Source organism: Microcebus murinus, chromosome 11 (genome assembly GCF_040939455.1).
Source record: "Microcebus murinus isolate Inina chromosome 11, M.murinus_Inina_mat1.0, whole genome shotgun sequence".
NCBI classification, from domain to species: Eukaryota; Metazoa; Chordata; class Mammalia; order Primates; family Cheirogaleidae; genus Microcebus; species Microcebus murinus.
In genome coordinates this window covers 15,041,906-15,060,695 of record NC_134114.1, presented here as the reverse complement: position 1 = coordinate 15,060,695, position 18,790 = coordinate 15,041,906, and the positions used below count along the sequence as shown (strand labels likewise).

The window sequence follows — 18,790 nt, the reverse complement described above, 5'->3', positions numbered from 1 at the left end:
GTGCACAATAGCAGATTTTGTAGATTTTTAATGTCAATGTGCAGAGTTATGTGGGCTCAATTGTGGGTTGAGTAAGCCCATTCTCTAGCACAGGAAGACTTAGTGAGACACACTGAACAATCTTCATTGGTGTGCCCCAACCCACAGTTTTCCCTGTCACCAATTTTTCACTCCCTGCATTTCTAAAGTGAGGACTGAAATTGTGGGAGTTTTGCATTCTGCTCTCCTGTGTTGAATTAGCTTCATCATATTTTAAAATATCTCCCCCCATTAAAAATTATGTTATTCAATAACTAAGAGATATTTTGTGACATTAGATCACTTTCTGTCAAATAATATGAGTAAATCCAGAATGTGGATGATTAAGGGAACAAGTGTGATGAGAAATCCAAAAAAATTCTTGAGTAACTTTCAGCTTTTCTATAGAAAAGAGGAAGAGGATTGTAGATTGAGACTCACTGTACTTTCCCCTGGGAAAACTTCCTCTCAAGGAAAAGCGAGTTCCCCTCATGCCTCTATTTAAATATTGACTATTCTGTGGATCTGTCTCTCTTTCTTGCTCACTGAACTACAAACTTCTTGAGAACAATGGACTCTGTCTGATTCATCTCAGCACATCACTCAATGCATAGTGGGCATGCAATTAATTCTTTCTTCCATTCAATTACATTGAATTGGATTTTAGCTTGAATAAACATGAGAACATATTGATACAGGTCAGGGCTATGGCTGAATAGAGGTGTAGAAATGATAGGATTTAGGTGAGAGACATGAGATATGGGCAGGAATACAAATCCAAAAATAATTTAAGAAGGAGGACTTCAGTAGGACATACAGTCATTTGAGCAAGCGTTAACCAGACATACTTGGGAAACTTTATGCAAGAGGCTGGGAGTTACAGCTAAATTTAGGACAGAATTTAGCAAGAATGGCCATAAGAAAGATTAAATTCTTATGCAACTTAGAATGAGATTCAAACAGAGGTTAGAGGCTATACATGGAAATGAGATTTTTGCCTGAGATTTTCTAATGATTCTTACTGTTCTGTGGGGGTTTGAAACATATTGTGACTTTTCCACATAACTGGCTCATATAAAACCCAGACCCTTGTTTAATAATAACAATATTTATATATAAAAGTAATAGAAGCACCTTTAATCAATTAAAACTATGAAAGCTGTATAAAGGGAAATTGATCAGCTCATTTCAGCATAACCTCTTTTTCTGCCTTTCCCTCAAGTCCCATTTTTATTGGGTCTTCTCTGTCTACATGTTCATGTTAATAAATATGATTATTATAATATGTATGGAGCCTTTGCTATTTGTACTTCTTATCTAAATACAATCTTACATTTCATATTCTTCCACAATATTATTTTTTCAATTAATAAAAAAATTATGGGTAACTCTTCAAAGCTAATGTATCCATGTTATTTTATTGATAATTCATAATTTATCAAACAATCTGTCACTAGCCAGACCTCAGAGCTTTAGATCTTTTTGCCTCTCAAATGATCAAGTATCCTTGCATATGTGCCTTATTTTTAATTTTTTCCAGGACACGAATATACTTTCGATTTTCCTTCTACTTTCCTGGTTGCTTCTTCTCAATATTTTTCTGGTCTCCTTGGCTTTTTAATTTTTAGCCACTATGGGCTTTCAAACTCAGGCATTTCCTTCTTGCCTACTCTTATTGTATTTTTAATCACATATCACATTCAGTTTCATTGTTCTAAATACCATATTTATGATGATACCCCTTAAGTTTGTAAAGCCAAGCAAATTTCTCTTGTGAACTCTAGACTGCATACAAAAAATGACTTCTCTGTATCTTTACTGAGACCTCCAACAAAAATATACATTCAGTATGCCCCTATTTGAGTTTCTGAGTTTCTTCTTCAAACGTCCTGCATCTAGATCCTTCCACACCTTAATTGATTTCAACTTCAATTTTTTAGTAACTGTGGCCAAACATCTATCATTTGTGTTTGACCTCTTATTTGTCTTATATTTCATACACATTCCTTTGGGAAGCCTTTGCTTTCACAATATATTCATGACTGGATCATTTCTTTCCCCTTTTGCTAATACCACCCTGGTCCATGCTACCATTATCAATCTTCTGCTTACTGCAGTAGAATTTTCTATTTGTTTGTGATTTTGTTCCCCTATTTATGTTCTCATTATTGAAGCCACAGTGACATAAATTGGTTATAAAACACCACCAGTGTCTCACTAGCTCCTGCAATACTTCCCCCTCCATGGTCTAACATCCAGTTATTTTCCTGGTACTTTCTATCCTCCTCTTCCCCAGGCTTCTCTGGTCATACTGGACTTCCTTGCTTTTCTGGAACCTGCTAATAATATTCCTCAAATAATTATTTTCTCTTCTTGTTGCCCCTGTCAGAAATGCTCTTCCCTGAGATGTGTATTTGGTTAACTCCTTGACCTTAATCAAAATTTTGCTAAAATGTCATCTTATCTTATTCTTTGTGTCAGATTCTTGCTGGTGCTTTAACAAATTACTACAACCTCAGTCACTGAAAACAAAATTATATTATCTAATAGTTCTCTATGTATCAGAAGTCCAAGACATTTCTCACTGGGCTAAAATCAAGGAGTAGGAAGAGCTTTATTCCTTTCTGCAGGCTTTAGATGAGAATTCATTTTCTTGTCTTTTCCAGCTTCTGGAGACTTCTCCCTAATTCTTCTACACAGATCTCTATCTTTCAGAACCAATAACAAGGTGCTGAATCTGTCTCGCATTTTCGTCTCTCTCTCTCTCATCCAGCTGAAATATGTTCTCCCTTTCTAAGGACCCGTGTAATCACTTTTTTCCTATCTAGAGAAACCAAGATACTTTCCCCAAGGCAAGGACCACAAAATTTATCATATCTGTGAAGTCCCTGTTAACCAAGAAAGAAACATATGCAGAGGTTCCCTGAATTAAGACACACATCTTCAAGAGACCAATAATCTGCCTACCACATTCCCCTATTTAATATTACAACCTCTCTGCACCTTCCCAACCACCTCTGCTATCCTTCTCCTTGTCTGCTTTCTCTTTTATTAAGTGTAGCTTTTGTCACTTTCATCGTATTATATATTTGTCATATCTTACACTTTTATCTGCTTCTCTCCACTGGAATAAATGTAGTCTCTGCCAGAGCAGGCATCTTTGCTTGCTTGCTTTTTTTCAGTGATGCATTTGTTTACTCTGTATCGTGACTGGAGCATGGTGAGTCCTTCCAAAATATTTTTGGAAGGATAAACTTCTTAAGATGATTGCTGGTGAAGCAACATTCTTTCATGCTTTTGACATATACATTTAGCAAAGGGTCAATGCCATTCACACTTTCATTTCTCTCCTCTCTCTCCCTTTATGTGCAATTATTACTTTCTTACATGAAAAAAAGGCTAAAATGAATAGTAATGGTAGAATTTTAATGGGCATGGAATCATAATACATTTTAATATGTGAGCAATAGATTTAGTCTCATATTTTACTAGATTGTAGTAATGCTTTGAGTTTTTGTTTGTTTGTTTGTTTTTCTCTTCTAGCTGCCAGAGCTACCTCTTTCTTAACTAGGCCCTTATTGGGAGATAAAAGGAGGCAGATTAATTTTGATAAGAAACTAGGTAATTCTGTGCCCTGTACCGCTCACTCTAATTTCAACTGATGGGTCACGTTTTGAAGCTTCCCAATAATTAAAAGTGAAATTCTCAACCATTGCCTAATCCTGCCTTGCTTAATTTAGCACATCTGAATGGGACATTCCAAAATAGAACTAATGAGTATGAAATTATGATGACTTCATACTTTAGAGAAATTTTTCAGTTTTTCATCTCGTGTGTTAATAACTCCAATCTGGGATTCAGAGTCTAAATGTTAAGAAAAGTCTTATTTCCTGATCCTTTTCTTCTCCTCCTCATGCACTTATTTCCTTATCCAAGAATACACATAAATCACTTAAAAGCTAAAATTCAATGTAGGACACCTTTGTATTTTAATATGTTCAGTTGAACAAATACCTTATTTACCTACCGTCATCTAATTTCTTAACCCCTTACTTTTATTTTAATTATTATGACTTTTATGGTTAAACAAATTGCCTTATTATGCTACTTTTAACAACTTTTACATATATATTGATGAATAATTAAAATTTATGGATAATATATGTCTTTTGTTACAAGAAACTGATGTGCTATCAGTTGCCAAGACTGTTATTAATTGATCTGTTTTTTCACATCACATTTCACATCAATTACTTATTAATTGTTCAGTTGATTTTTGTTTCATCTGTTTATACTTTAAGAATATAACACATTCTAGAATGAAAGATTCATAATACTTTTCAATGACATGTATCCCTATGATTTTTCACACTTTTATCACATCATCTTACATATATTTTTTTTATGCAACAAGTTTTGGAGATAATAATGGAATTAACTATGTCATATGTCTGCCTTTATTTTTGGCTTCCACTGAAATATTTTAAATGTTAAGTTTCCTACTTTTAAAAAGTATATAAATTATGTATCCAAAAATATTACAATTTTAAGTCAGTGACCTATCTTTTTAACATAGTTTAAAGTCCTAACTAAAAGCAACTTTCGAAATTAATGGCTCTGCCACCATCTTCTTAACCTTTTAAAGTTATTCTTCCCCAAGGGATAGAATATTATTTTACTGAGAAACTCTGCAGAAGAGTGAAAGCTATAAATTTTTAGGTCCTGATCTAATGTGGTCCAGGGTGAATAAATAGTTTTCTAGGGTGAACTCATGTGAGTCGCATTAGATTTCTGAGTGCCATAGGTTACTACTTAACACTATGAAAGAGGCAATTTATAACAATAATGCCAGAGAAGTGTTCCTTTTGCTTTACTTGAATGACTACATTTTCTTTTTTTTTATTCACTTCGCTACCACTTTTCTGTTCTCTAAAGAACAGCTAATTAACTCTATTATGTAATCAGATATACAAAGATCATATCTTCTTGATTTAGGACAATATAACTTCTGTTCTTCAGCATGAAACTATATCCTACTTTGCAAAATCTCATGATTCTAAAAGCATATTTCCATCACTGTAAGTTATAAAAAATATACTGCTACTGCTTTCCTTGTGATATAACTGCACTGTCTGCTAAAAAGGGTTTATTGTACATGACTAAAATCAAATTTATCCTCCAAATATTTTTACTTATTTCACTACAAAAACTCATGGGCATTTCTCTTAAATAATATAGTAACTAGCTAAGCTTACAACTCATATTTTACTGATTATCAAATGAGTACAATGTCTATATACAGACTATTTCTAATTTTCATACTCCATCCTAATCCCTTTTGTTTGATGTCTCATTGCTGCCCACACTTAGAGATTACACATTTCTATTTTCTGTCTAACAAGATTATCTGCATGTAAGAGATTTCTATCCATCCCTCAAGTTTTTTACCTTTTTTATTATTTCAGAATATTACAGGGTTAAAATGTTTTGATTACATAATTGGCTTTTATATAGTTTGAGTCAAAGTTATAAGTGGACCCATCACCTGGATAGTGTGCGTTGTACGTTTTAGGTGTGAATTTATCCATCCCCTTTTCCCCCTTCCACCTACTTGATTTCCACTGAGTTTTCCTTTCATATGTGCATATAAGTGTTGCTCAATTAGTTCCAATTTAGCATTGAGTACATGTGGTATTTGGTTTTTCATTCTTGTGGTACTTCACTTAGAAGAATGATCCCCAGTTCCATCCTGATTGTTACAAAAGGTAGTAGTTCACCATTTTTTTAAGGCTGAGTTGTACTCCGGGGTATACATATACCATATTTTATCAATCCACTCATGTATTAATGGACACTTTTTGTTGCCGCATCTTTGCGATTGAGAATTGTACCACTATAAACATTCAAGTACAAGTGTATTAGAAAAAATGTGCTCCTCCAGCTTCTTAAAACCCACTTATTAAACTAAATGGGACAATATAGCCAGTGTTTCTCTTAGGCTCTGCCTCTGTTGCAAAATGTGTGTCACAAATAGAACTGAATATTTGAGAATAGATGTGGTAGAGAAGAGTAAATACTCAAAGTAGGTTACTTTGCTACTTTGTAAGTGGTTATCATCATAATCACATGAACCATATTAATCAATTGGCTAAATATTATAATGGTTTCTCGTTAGTGTTACATAAAAACTGATAATTTCAAGATTCAACCAGATTCAACTGAGAGACTAAACATTTATTGATAAAATGATTACCTATATGATCTAAATACTCAAACTAAGTATTATGAAAAACTAACATAATCCGAAGTCATTTATATAATATTTTGTTGTAACTTTTACTGTATGCATAAAATACTGTATCCAACAATATAGACATTGCTGAATTACCATTTACTAATCATATTATAATCTGTGTTCAAATTAGAACTTCTGAAGCATATATGCAAAATGTTTATTAATTATAAAAACTTTGTAAATGTGGAACCAGATTCATGTCTTTAAATTTCAAGCTATAAATTTTTTTATAATTTTTATTTTATCTGAATTATTTACCAGAATTTATATAAACTTTATAACATAAATTTTCAAGATATACTTTAGGTTGATAACTTTACTATTTATTTTACATACTTAAGCCTATTCTTCTTTAAATATAATTAAATATCTGTAATATGAACTTTTAATTCAAAACTAAATAATATCAAATTAATTTCACTGAAAATGTAAAAGAGTTTTCTTTGTATATATAGTAGATAAAAGTTAATTGTCAGCATTGCTATATCTTTTCAAAATTAGTTGTTAGAAGGCATAATAGATTTCCCCAAGTGTATTTTTAATTAGGTATAATTATATAATGTAGATTTATAATTTATTTATAACAACACAAAAATTACTCAACAATCTCACAGCTTGTTAGTTTCATGAAAAGGGCTATTATTTATCTTATTTTTCTTTTAATAAATACTGTCTATTGATTTTTGTTAAATCACTAATGGGATCTCTTAAACAAATTATGATAGCATTATCCATATTATTACCAAGTGAAGAAAAACTGCAGAAAAATAAATGACTATAGTAGCATTAAGGACACTGTAAAAGAAAGAAAACTCATAGTCAAACTAAATATTAAATTATACATGGGGAATTTTCAGAATAAATGATGTAAGGTCAGTACATAATTGCATGCTAAATTTTTCTGTCTATTTTACAGCTGCACTCCAATTCTGACAAAGGTGATGGGTCTGTCAAGTATATCCTTACTGGTGAAGGTGCCGGGACTATATTTATCATTGATGATACCACGGGTGACATCCACTCAACAAAAAGCCTAGACAGAGAGCAGAAGACCCACTATGTGCTTCATGCCCAGGCTATTGACAGACGGACAAACAAACCTCTTGAACCTGAATCTGAGTTTATCATCAAAGTGCAAGACATCAACGATAATGCTCCAAAGTTCACAGATGGACCGTACATCGTTACTGTGCCTGAAATGTCAGATATGGGTAAGAAAAATAATTTTTATAGTGGTGTAATCAATATGTTTTTGAAAATCCAAAAGTCATCTTTTGAAGACCGATCTTTGTGTGTGTGTGCGGGCACACACGTGTAGAGAATTCTAGAAAAGGTTCAAAATATCTTAATATTTTTATGGGATATGCTGTTAAAGAATATTTGGTCTATTATAATGTGTAGCAAAATTAATTTCTGAACAGTTTAAGTATAGGCAAAGTTTGATCTCAAGAGAAAATTATAAATTGGAAAACACCTGCAGTTCTTGCTTAACTGATGTGGCTCTCTGAGCACATATTCTTCACATGTTAAGAACAAATCAACACATTTACTGTGACAATTTGCACAGAAGAGAGATGTTAGAATGTATGAAATTGTTTGCTATCTTTTAATCTTGCAGTTTATAAACAAATAATAATAATATTAATAGAAATAATTGCTATGTTAATCAATACAACTTTTCGAATATTCATATGCATTTGCATACTTTATTTATTTCAAATTATACAAAATCTCTGAAATGTTTTGAATATCATTTTAAAGATGTGCAAACTAGCACAGAGTACATAAGTCCCTTTTCCAAATTCACATATCTACAAAATGGCCAAGGACAAATTATCCCAGGTTTGCCTGAAAACAAATCCCACACTGCAGTCTACACATGATGTCCCAGGTCTTGAATTTCTGTAATAATCTGGGACTTTTCCTTCACTCAGGTTTCTGTGGTATAGTTTTTTAATTTTATTTTTATCTCATATTATGATTTTAAAAATATAATTAAAATAAAGTTTAGTTGTGGTAATACTTTTTCGACTATCTTTGTGACACTCTAAGCTTTGCAACACATTTTTGAGTATAGATCTTATATATTTAATTTTACTGCATATATATAAGTTATTTTAAATTAAGGTTATTATAGTCACCCATCAAATCACTCTATAATTTGAATATATGCATACAATTTTTAAAGGAAAGATAGAAGCCTCTTTCCTTCCCACTACGGAACTCTAGCTCATTTTAGCTGTCTTGAGCTGGGCAGATAGCTCCTGGAGCCATTGTAGGAGGAGGTACAAAAGAGGTATTATGATTTACTTCACAGCCAGAGTATCAAAGGAGAAAGCAATTGCCAAACCGGTTCTGGGCTGTAGTAGAACAGAGAGCAGCTTCTGAGCCCTTGGGGAAAGACCCAGAACACTCTCAGTCTTATTGGTCTCCAAGGAGAGTTGAGATGGAATTAAAGGGTTCAGCACTGTTAACCCTGTTGGGGTTAAACTCTGTTGGGTGAGAGTGTGCATGGAAATCCAAGAACATAATTTCCCATGCCATATGTGAAGGGATTGACAGCCCATCAGCCAATCCGCACTGCCTTACAAAGGCGAAGAATTCTTGGGCTCCATCACTTGTGGGAATACAACTGGTAAGCTACTTCCAGGAGCTGCAATAAGAGCCCCAGTGAGCATAAAAGACACAAATATAACCATAGAGAGCAAAGCGCCAGGGAGAATAAAACAAGCAAAGCAATCTTTACCTAAAGACACAGTGTACTGAACAGCAGATCATAAGAATGCTAGAAGCTCTTTAAGAACATCACAAAGAGATTTCTGTAACTTGAAGCCATGTTTTAAACAAATAAGTAAATAATAATAAAAAAAATCAATATATGGATTGAAGGCATGAATGGTCTCTGATCAGACCCAAATCACTGTCCTAGTATTCAAGAATAAATCAGACTGAAAGAAAGAGCTAATAATAATCACAAAGCAAAAATATAAAATTATGGAGTTGTATGAAAAAGAGACTTAGAGTCCATATTCATTAGAACTATCATGTGAATAACATGTTTTCCTAGAGAACAACAACAACGACAAAAATAACAAATGGAGGAAAGGAACAATAATATCTTCTTCTTTGAAGCAAAGACTATAATGAATTTATAAATTTAACAGATTTTCTGAGTTCCAAGAAGGGTTAATATAATAAAAATAAAACATAGATAAATACTGGTGAATTTCATAAAGCCTAAGAACAGAGAGAAAATTTTACAAACTTTCAGATTTTTAAAAATTATCTACTAGGAAAAATATGTATTCACCTCATATTTGCTACTTCAAATACTGGAATCTAGCCAAGAGTTCAATCCCATTTACAACCTACAGTGAAAAAGCTGAAACCTCAAATTTTTTGCTCAGTCAAATTATCTGCTAGGATGAAGTAAATATTTGGAGAATGATCCAGAAAGTGTATCATCCTCCTACCTAAACTAGAAAAATATTTGAGAAAATAGTTGAAATTGAAAATAGTTGAAATGAATCAGAACAGAGTTCTACAAGCTAAGGATAATGACAAGAAGAGGATAAAAGCTATCAGTAGTGAACTCTGAAATAAATGTGTGTATGTGTATGTATCTGTGTCTGTGTGTGTGTGTATAAACAAAGAGTTAACTGTGAATGGTTACTTTTTATGAAGCAAAAAAATCCTTTACAGTCTAAGAATCATGAAACATAAAGGAATTATTACAGCAAAGGCTATGGGGTTGAGGGCTTGAGAACCAGTCAAACACTTTAAAGTTCTCATCTAGGGCTTGGGGTGGAGGATGAGAATGGGGGAAAGCTAATATTTTTAAGTTCTGTTACTGAGAGGAGTACTGTTAAAGGACAAAAAATAATATCTAAAAGGAGTAGAGATATGTAACCATAACAATATTTGTACCCACAGAATTTGGGAAAAGAAAAGAAACAAAAATAAGTATTTGAAGTTTTTATCTGTATAGGAAAAAAAAAAGAGAGAGAGAAAGGACAATACAGAATATGTTTTAAGTCTCTGTACTACTCTGGTTTCAGGCAAGAGTTTATTGAAAGAATAATTTTACAACAAGCCATAGGCTGAACATTGAAAACTGTATTTTAGTAGTGTGCATATATGTTTTTATGAATTAATTGTTGTGGAAAAACAAATACATAAAAATCGCCATTGTAGAATATAATGCACATTGTAAAATGAATGGATAATGAAGATAGTATGAAAGTTAGTGTAGGGAGAAACTCACTTTACATTGTGTGCTTAAGAATGGCTGATAACTGATTCACATGAACTCTGATTTTAGAAATAAAAAGCTAGTGATATTGTAGAGCAAAGATCAGCAAATAATAGAGAGGGAGGTAAATATAGCCTGCTTTCTGCTTTTGTAAATAATGTTTTACTAGAACACAGCCACCCTCATTCATTTGAAGATGATCTACAGTAGTTTTGGTACTGCAGTGGCACAGTTGGATGGTTGGGATGAAGGCCATATGGCTGGCTCACAGAGCCTAAAATATTTACTGCACTGCCTTTTGCAGAAAAAGTTTGCCAATACCCATTATAAGAGATTTCAGGGGATAAAACCAGAGTCAAGGGAACAATTAGAGGATAGTTGTTATATTCCTGATAGACAAAGTGTCTGTTCATCTATGGCAGCTAGTGTTCTGTGTGCCTTCTGGACTACATACATATACACATAAAAATGGAATTGTTATAAATACATAGGATAATTTTTCTTCCCTTAGGGTAGACACTGTTAGTTTTCTAACCAATATCCAGCCTTCCTTATGTGTTACTGAGAGAACTCAGTTTTGTTGGAAAATGCAGATTTGTTGCAGCACGTGCATGGACATGCACAGGAAATATCTATGTGAAGGAAACACACACACACACACACACACACACACACACACACATACTGTTGAAGGTGGTTACTTCTAAAAAATGTGTTTTGACATATCTGGTATGAAAGAAATGAATTATTCCCTATTCAATATATATATATATATATATATACGTTTATAAAATGATAAAAAGTAAAATCTAAATTTGTGATAAAAAATTTTTATAATATCAACACTTAATTTAAAGATATACTTAATAAAGGCTAATAATAATGTAGATATGCAACAAAATTTTTCTTACCATATAGTGGCTAAGATCATTGCTTATACCATGTACTCATTAATTGGGTTTTGAATCATCCAGTTATTTAAAAAAAAATCTATCTCTTTATATCCATCCAGTTCTTTCTGGAGAGGAAGACAGAGCGAAGACATTTTATGTGCTGAGAGCTGTGATAGTGGAAAGTAATAAAATGGTAAATAAAACAAGGCCACTATCTTTGAGCAGACTGCAGACATATAAACAGAAAACTTCAATATGGGTTCTGATAAGCACAAAAATAGAACTGGAGAGTAGGCCAAGGAGCTCAGCTTATGGATTAGAGAAGACATCCTTGATGAATCTTAGATAATGAATTTGGGTTTCTCAATTACAAAATGGGGGAAAGTGGGCATTCCACATAGAAGATGTGCTGATGAAAACTGCTCCTTTCTTCCCTGTGAGTTTATAGTTCAATTAGGAGTATGTGTTGTGTGTGTGTGTCTGCATGTTTTGGGGAAATAAACAGGAAGATCATGCAAATGATAGGTTCCTTATATAGCTTTGCAAAATATGATTTGAGCATAAAGAGAAGGCAGCAGCAGAGACTTCCTGGGTGTGCAAGATTTTAACAACTTATAGTTTCTTATGTCTCAACAGTGTGAAGTAATGATCATGGAACCACTCCAAGTAATTGCAGTGTGTAATATTGCTAGTGAGAAAAGCATGATGTGGTTGTATATTTCTTGTCTGTGGGCAATAATCAGCAGAAAAATTCAGTGGCATTCTGGATGGTTTAATAAAGAAAGATGCAAAAATAAACTGATTTTTGAAGCATGTTTAGTATTAATATAAAGTTTTTCTTTATCTTTTTGATTTACACAATGTAATTTCAACTATTATCTAGAAAATTGTATTATCCTAGGAAAGAGTTTTTAAATGTCTCCACTATTGACATTTTGGGCTTGATAATTCTTTGTTGTGAGGAGCTTCCCTGTGCATTGTAGGATGATTAGCAGTATCCCTACCCTCTACCCAGTGGGTGCCAATTTTATCTCTCCCACCGCCACCAAATTGTGATGTCTCCAGACATTGCCAAATGCCCTTTGTGGGGCAAAATTACTCTCAGTTGAGAACTACTTCCCTAGGAAACATGCATGATAAGGGAATGATAAAATTTCAAAGTAGAAACATAAATTAAGAAATACATTTGTTAAATTTACAGTCACTTCTGAAGAGAATTTTGTAATGTTAGAATGATCATGCCATATAATTTATAACCAAAATAGGTTCTATCTGGTGAGGTGAACAATCGTGGTGTATAAATATTAATTGCCACATTCAAATGAACAATATTATAAAAACACTGAAGAAAATCGGTGGATAAAATAAGATTATTTGTTCCTACAGAACGAATAATTATGGGGTTACTTGGAGAGCCATACTGGCTCTCATTTTTAAAAGAAATCTCTGTTTAATAGCCTTAATTTAGAAGACTACTTGAATTATGTTGGGTGCCTAGAAAGGTACTGGCAATTATATTATTTAATATATATTATTAATTTAAAGATTCATCTAAATATTTAATCAGTTTCAACAAAGTGAACATATGTGGACAGAGTAACATTATAATACTATTGAGGGTAAATGTACCCTGAATTGGTCCATAAGAGATTTGCAGATATTTTTTCAATGCAGATTTAAGATTTTTCATTTTCCTTTTTTTGTGATATGCTGTATATTATCATGCCAGTGTTGATGATCTTTTTTATCTTCTATCAATTATTCTATAGAAATACTTTTTAAATTTAGTTTTCTATAATTTTATCAAATGGCCAAGTTTTTCAGGAATGAGACTTAAGAAATAGGAGATAATAAGTTGATGCTATGATTTATCACAGTACAAAGAGAAAAATAATATGCTTTTTGAGTCATCATTCAAGCATGTGGCATTTTACAAACAAAGATAGAATGAATAAAATCGTATTTGTAAATGGCATTGCAATTCTTACATGAAAAGAACATCATAAATGATTAAGATCATTAACAATATTGCAAAGACATATCATTATTAATAAAAAGCTGATAACAGTGTTTATTTTAATTGTGCGTATTAATAAATCCCTTTTCTTTAGTACCAGACTCATTTTGTCCCTTCTATGTTTATGGATATATACCCAAATTTATGCAATTATAGCCTTTCACCTAGAATCAAGAGCTTGTAGTGTGAACTTAAATTTGTTTGTATTTCCATCACTCTATTTTTTCTGAATGCTTTATATATATAAATTGTTTCAAATAATATCATACCAGATCACATTGCAATTTAGCTAAAAGGAAACTTCATAGCTTTCTTTTTCAAATAAAGATTTCCTTATGAAAATACATAAATCTCTACCTTTTCTGGACATTAATAAAATATACTTATCTATTAAACATCATTGAGAAGCATTTAACATAGTGAACAGTTTGTAGAAATGATATTTTTTTAATTTATGACAGATAGAATAAATATTTTATTTTATCAGATATGAGTATATATTTAATAAATTTTAGGTTCAATGGAACACTTAAGCGTGTCTTTGCAGATAAAGAAAAGATGAAGTTTTACTGTTTGATCCTTAAAATGCACAAGGTTCCTTGTTCTTGAAGATGTACTGACATGTCTCTAATATTTCATGTCTTCTTTTTTAAACCTCCAATCTCTAAAGTCCCAAGCCCACTCAATTTGCGTCTGTGTTCCTTGTTGCAGACCAAAAAGGAGAGGTACCAGCTGTGCTGACTTTACTGAACCCCTTGTTGGAGCACTGATTTAGTTCTGCCCAAACATCTTGGGACCTTCACTCTGGACACCTGCCAGGATTTAAGTAGCCGTTTTAAAATCATTACCCTGGGGCATAATCTGCAGAATGAGATCATTTCAATAAAGTTAGGCTGGCGCTACACTTATACATAGTACATTGCAATGCCCATGAGGTGACACATGGGACAACTGATGAATCGTAAACTGACAAAAATCTTCGAGTCTCATAACTTTCTTCTTTTTTCTCTTAGATTTTCTTCCATGTTAGTTACCTTTTATTTTGTAACAAATTAACCACAACTTATAAATACATCCTAATAATGACTACCTTTTGTTATTTCTTTCTTTCTTACTGAAAACAGAATTAAACCAAGTCTCAAAGAAGATACTGAAAATAATAATCAGTAATAATTCTATGCAGTTATCCCTATATTTTAATAAAAGCACATAAATTGAAACTATTGTACAATTTTATAAGTTGACAAAGTTTTTAAACAAACGATGAAATTATTGCATTAGAACATATACTGCTGAAATTTTATTCTAAAAACCCATATGCCCATATGTGCAATGATCAGCCTTACTTTTTTTTTTTTTTTTTTTTTGAGACAGAGTCTCACTTTGTTGCCCAGGCTAGAGCGAGTGCCGTGGCGTCAGCCTGGCTCACAGCAACCTCAATCTCCAGGGTTCAGAGATCCTACTGCCTCAGCCTCCCGAGTAGCTGGGACTACAGGCATGTGCCACCATGCCCGGCTAATTTTTTGTATATATATTTTTAGTTGGTCAATTAATTTATTTCTATTTTTGGTAGAGACGGGGTCTCGCTCAGGCTGGTTTCGAACTCCTGACCTTGAGCAATCCGCCCGCCTCGGCCTCCAAGAGTGCTAGGATTATAGGCGTGAGCCACCACGTCCGGCCCCCAGCCTCACTTTTAATTGAGCTTGATTTCTAATTCTGTTTGGAATATCTAATTTCTTTTCTGAGGCACAGTTTGCATAGCTTTCTTCATTTCCTTGGAGTCATATATAGAGTGAAATATCAGTGATCAGGTACAGAAAGCTCAAAGTCAGGTATAGGGAGTGTGGGCCCAGCAATTAGATACAGAGTGAAGGCAGGAGATCATAATATGGAGAAAAAAATTATAGTGACTAAGTCTAGTATGAAGGTACAGGGATCAGGTGTAGAGAAAATCATAGTGCCCAGGTATAAATTGAAGAAGGCATGGGTGTCAGATGTAAAGTAGAAACATTGCAATCAGGTATAGCTAAAAGGTACAGTGGTCAGGTATAAAAAGAAGGCAAAGTGACCAGGTATAGAGAGAAGACACGGTATCAAGTATAAAGAGAAAACACAGCAATAAGATATAGAAGGAATGCCAGGTGATCTGGTATAGAGAAAGTCACAATGATGAGGTAGAGAGTGAATATACAATTGTCAGCTATAGCAGGAATGCACAGCAATTGTGTATAGAAGAAAACACTGGGATCAGTTGCAGAGTGATGGCACATCATATAGGGGAAAGACACAGTGAGGAAGACTATTGTCAGTACTTTCTACCAGTCTTCTTTGTTCCCACTGGTTTTCTTTGCTCAGTCTTCAATGGTCAGGGCTTCATTCTCTTTGTCTTAATTGAAAGCCTTCTTGAGATCCATTGAGCTTCTCTCAGCCAATTTCATTACATGCTTTAGTATGTATAAACTAGTCTTGTTCTTGTGCCCTGACAAGGAGATAACTCTGTGAAGTTGAGTCTAGATTTATCTTGCCTGAGCAAGCTAACGGGCCTCTCTGAAACTTCCACTGCTGTCCTATATGAAAACACCATGGAATGTCAGGGAAGTTGTGTTCTTTCAGAAAGGGAGAGCTGCTCTTTAAATTTATCACAGTAGTACACGTAAATACCAAGAAACAAGCAAACATCCATCCACACATACATAAGCAAATGGAATGGCTTTTATGATACACAATTCTTTTTGGTAATTTGTTACACAGTAATGGAAAACCAACACAAAAACACTAGAAAACTCTAAACATGCATCAATAAGCAATGTGGAATATAATGTAGCTATTAAAATTATATATTATATAAAAATATGTATTACATAAGAACAGAACAAAGAATCTGTTCTTTATAAAGTTCAATAATTTACTATAAATGCTGTATAATTTTCCTTTCATGTGTGAAGCTGTACATAATTTTAATTGTTACACTCAAGTGTTCTTTAGTACTGGATTTTAAATTCTTCAGTTGCATCTTAATGTCATTTTTTTTCTATTCCATTATTTCAGGTCCCTTATTCAGGGACACTACTCATATGCATTCTTATGTTCACTTATTTTTCAGAATTATTGTACACACTCAAATCTTGATTATTTGCTTATTTTTAAAATTATTTCAATTATATCCTCCAATTAAATTACCTAAATTAAAAAAAATATTTTATACAGTTGGCATTTAAATGTCCACAACAAATTGTTAGGTGGAAGAAAAACTGCGTAGTGTTTTGTATAGTATATACACACAACTACAGTATAGAACTTTGAATGTGCAGAGATAGAATTGTGGAAAGATATACACGACACTGTTAAAGGTCACTTTTCTTAAGGGAAATGGCATTGGAGTAGTATTTTTTTTTTCTTACCAAAAACTTGTTTTATTTCTCTAATTTAAAATAATCAATATGATCAATACAATTAACAAAAAGAGATTTAATGGGAATAGTTCCTTATTGTCCTTTTAGGAGAGAAATATAAGAGTACTTATCTTGCCACTGCTTTATAACAAAATTTACACTCTGACTTAGAGTCTGTGTGATTAAAGCACTTACTGAAACTGAGACTTACAAAGGCATGGAAAACTTAGTGATTCCAAGTATTGTTTTATAAAATATGCTCTACCAGTTTGGCCTCCCAGAGTGCTAGGATTACAGGCATGAGCCACCACACCAGTGGTGCAAATATTTTTTTTTTATGTTACACTTTTCATTAGCAAAGATGGAAATGAGAAGACAATAGCAAATCATATAAAAAAATTCTACTTTGATCCTAGTAGCAACATGTTCAAATATGAGAAAAAATAAAGGAGTTTTCAGATGTGAAAGGACTCAAAATAATTTACAAAATTTCTGATATAGAAAGACTAGTAAAAATTAACAACTGCAGTAGATGCAGTTTTATGAACTTCAGTAAACTACTAATAGTAAAAATTATAATTGGTAAATTATATATTAGTAAATTACTACTAATAAAAATTATACAATATTTCTAGAGAGAAAATTATATTGGATAAAGAAAATGAGAAAACATGGCATATACATTTAATAATTCTGAAGAGGTATTTGATTTTGGCAATTTAAATGTTCTCATTTTGGCGGCAAAAGTTTAAACATACAGGTATTTGCAGCTTTTTAAAATTATTCAAGACTCATTGGTTGGTTTATCCAATAATACTTTTTTCTTAATTAAATAGTGCTTATTATATCTTGATTTCTTTAATCTGTAGAAACAAATGAAGACCACCAAATGTCAACAAGCTAAGGTTATTTATTTCCAGCTTCCTATAGCCAAGGAGTCAGCATTTTGGCAGAGATTCAAAGGCCAGGTAATTGGGAATATTTTACAGTAGAAAAAAAATGGAAGGTTTCAGTTATACCCTCAGTGGAAGCTCTTGGCATGGGGGCGCTGTAGGAATAACCAGAAGTAGGCCATCCTATGTGGTAGGTTGGAAATGCATATTTGGCTTTCTATTAGTGATCCTAAATTGGAAGTGGTATAAAAATTAGGGAAACTGATAGTTATTAATCTAGTCCAGGCCATGTGTGGCCACTGGCTACTAAAGATAATGAGTTAGTTTGCTGGTCTGGTTGTTGCAGATTGTGGGTCAAGTTCTATAATCAATTTGCCCATTGCCCATTTATGTATTCAGTCTCTCAAATTAAACCATAGAAAAAGAATAGAAGTCATTTGTTATAGAGAAAGAATATGATATTGCTTACTACAATGATCTAAAATAATTATATAACTTGACAAAAATCAAGGGTTAAAGGATGGTGAATAACATATATTTCCATAGAAATCTTTAAGGGCACAATATTTTTTGCTTAAAATTAAGCAAGAAATAAGGATTTAATCATTTCATATAAAGTGATAAAACTAATACTAGCATGTAATTAAAATTCTGTATGGTGAGGAGAGGTATTGGGGGTTATTTAGATGCAGCACTTTCGTTATCTTTCACTGTAGTATATCAATATATCATTTTAAAATGTGGTGAAATCAGATAATTTATAATGAATAAAATACTAGTAGGTAAAAGAAGAGTAGCTATAGTGGGATAGCAGATCTCGTAGGAGCACACATGGGTATGAAGAAGTTAGGTGGCTTTTAATTATATCTATATGGTTCTCTTTATCTTGTTTTTTGGTTACTTTAAATATACATAGACTATGCTATTATAATCTTTATGAATTATTAATTTTAACTATTTGACAAAAAATAAAAAAATAAACTGGTGTTATTTCCTCAGTGATTGAACTCAAAAATTGAATGTCAATTGT

At 32.7% G+C, this 18,790-nt stretch overlaps 1 protein-coding gene across 3 annotated transcripts in view; it reads left to right on the top strand.

Moving 5' to 3' along the window:
* CDH18 (cadherin 18) overlaps positions 1–18,790 on the top strand; it is an 854,315-nt gene that overhangs the window by 633,941 nt on the left and 201,584 nt on the right. For all 3 annotated transcript variants that reach the window (XM_076007946.1, XM_076007945.1, XM_012738455.3), the window contains one exon: positions 7,230–7,524. In XM_076007946.1, the coding sequence (XP_075864061.1) occupies positions 7,230–7,524 (295 nt within the window). The remainder of the gene's footprint in view (positions 1–7,229; positions 7,525–18,790) is intronic.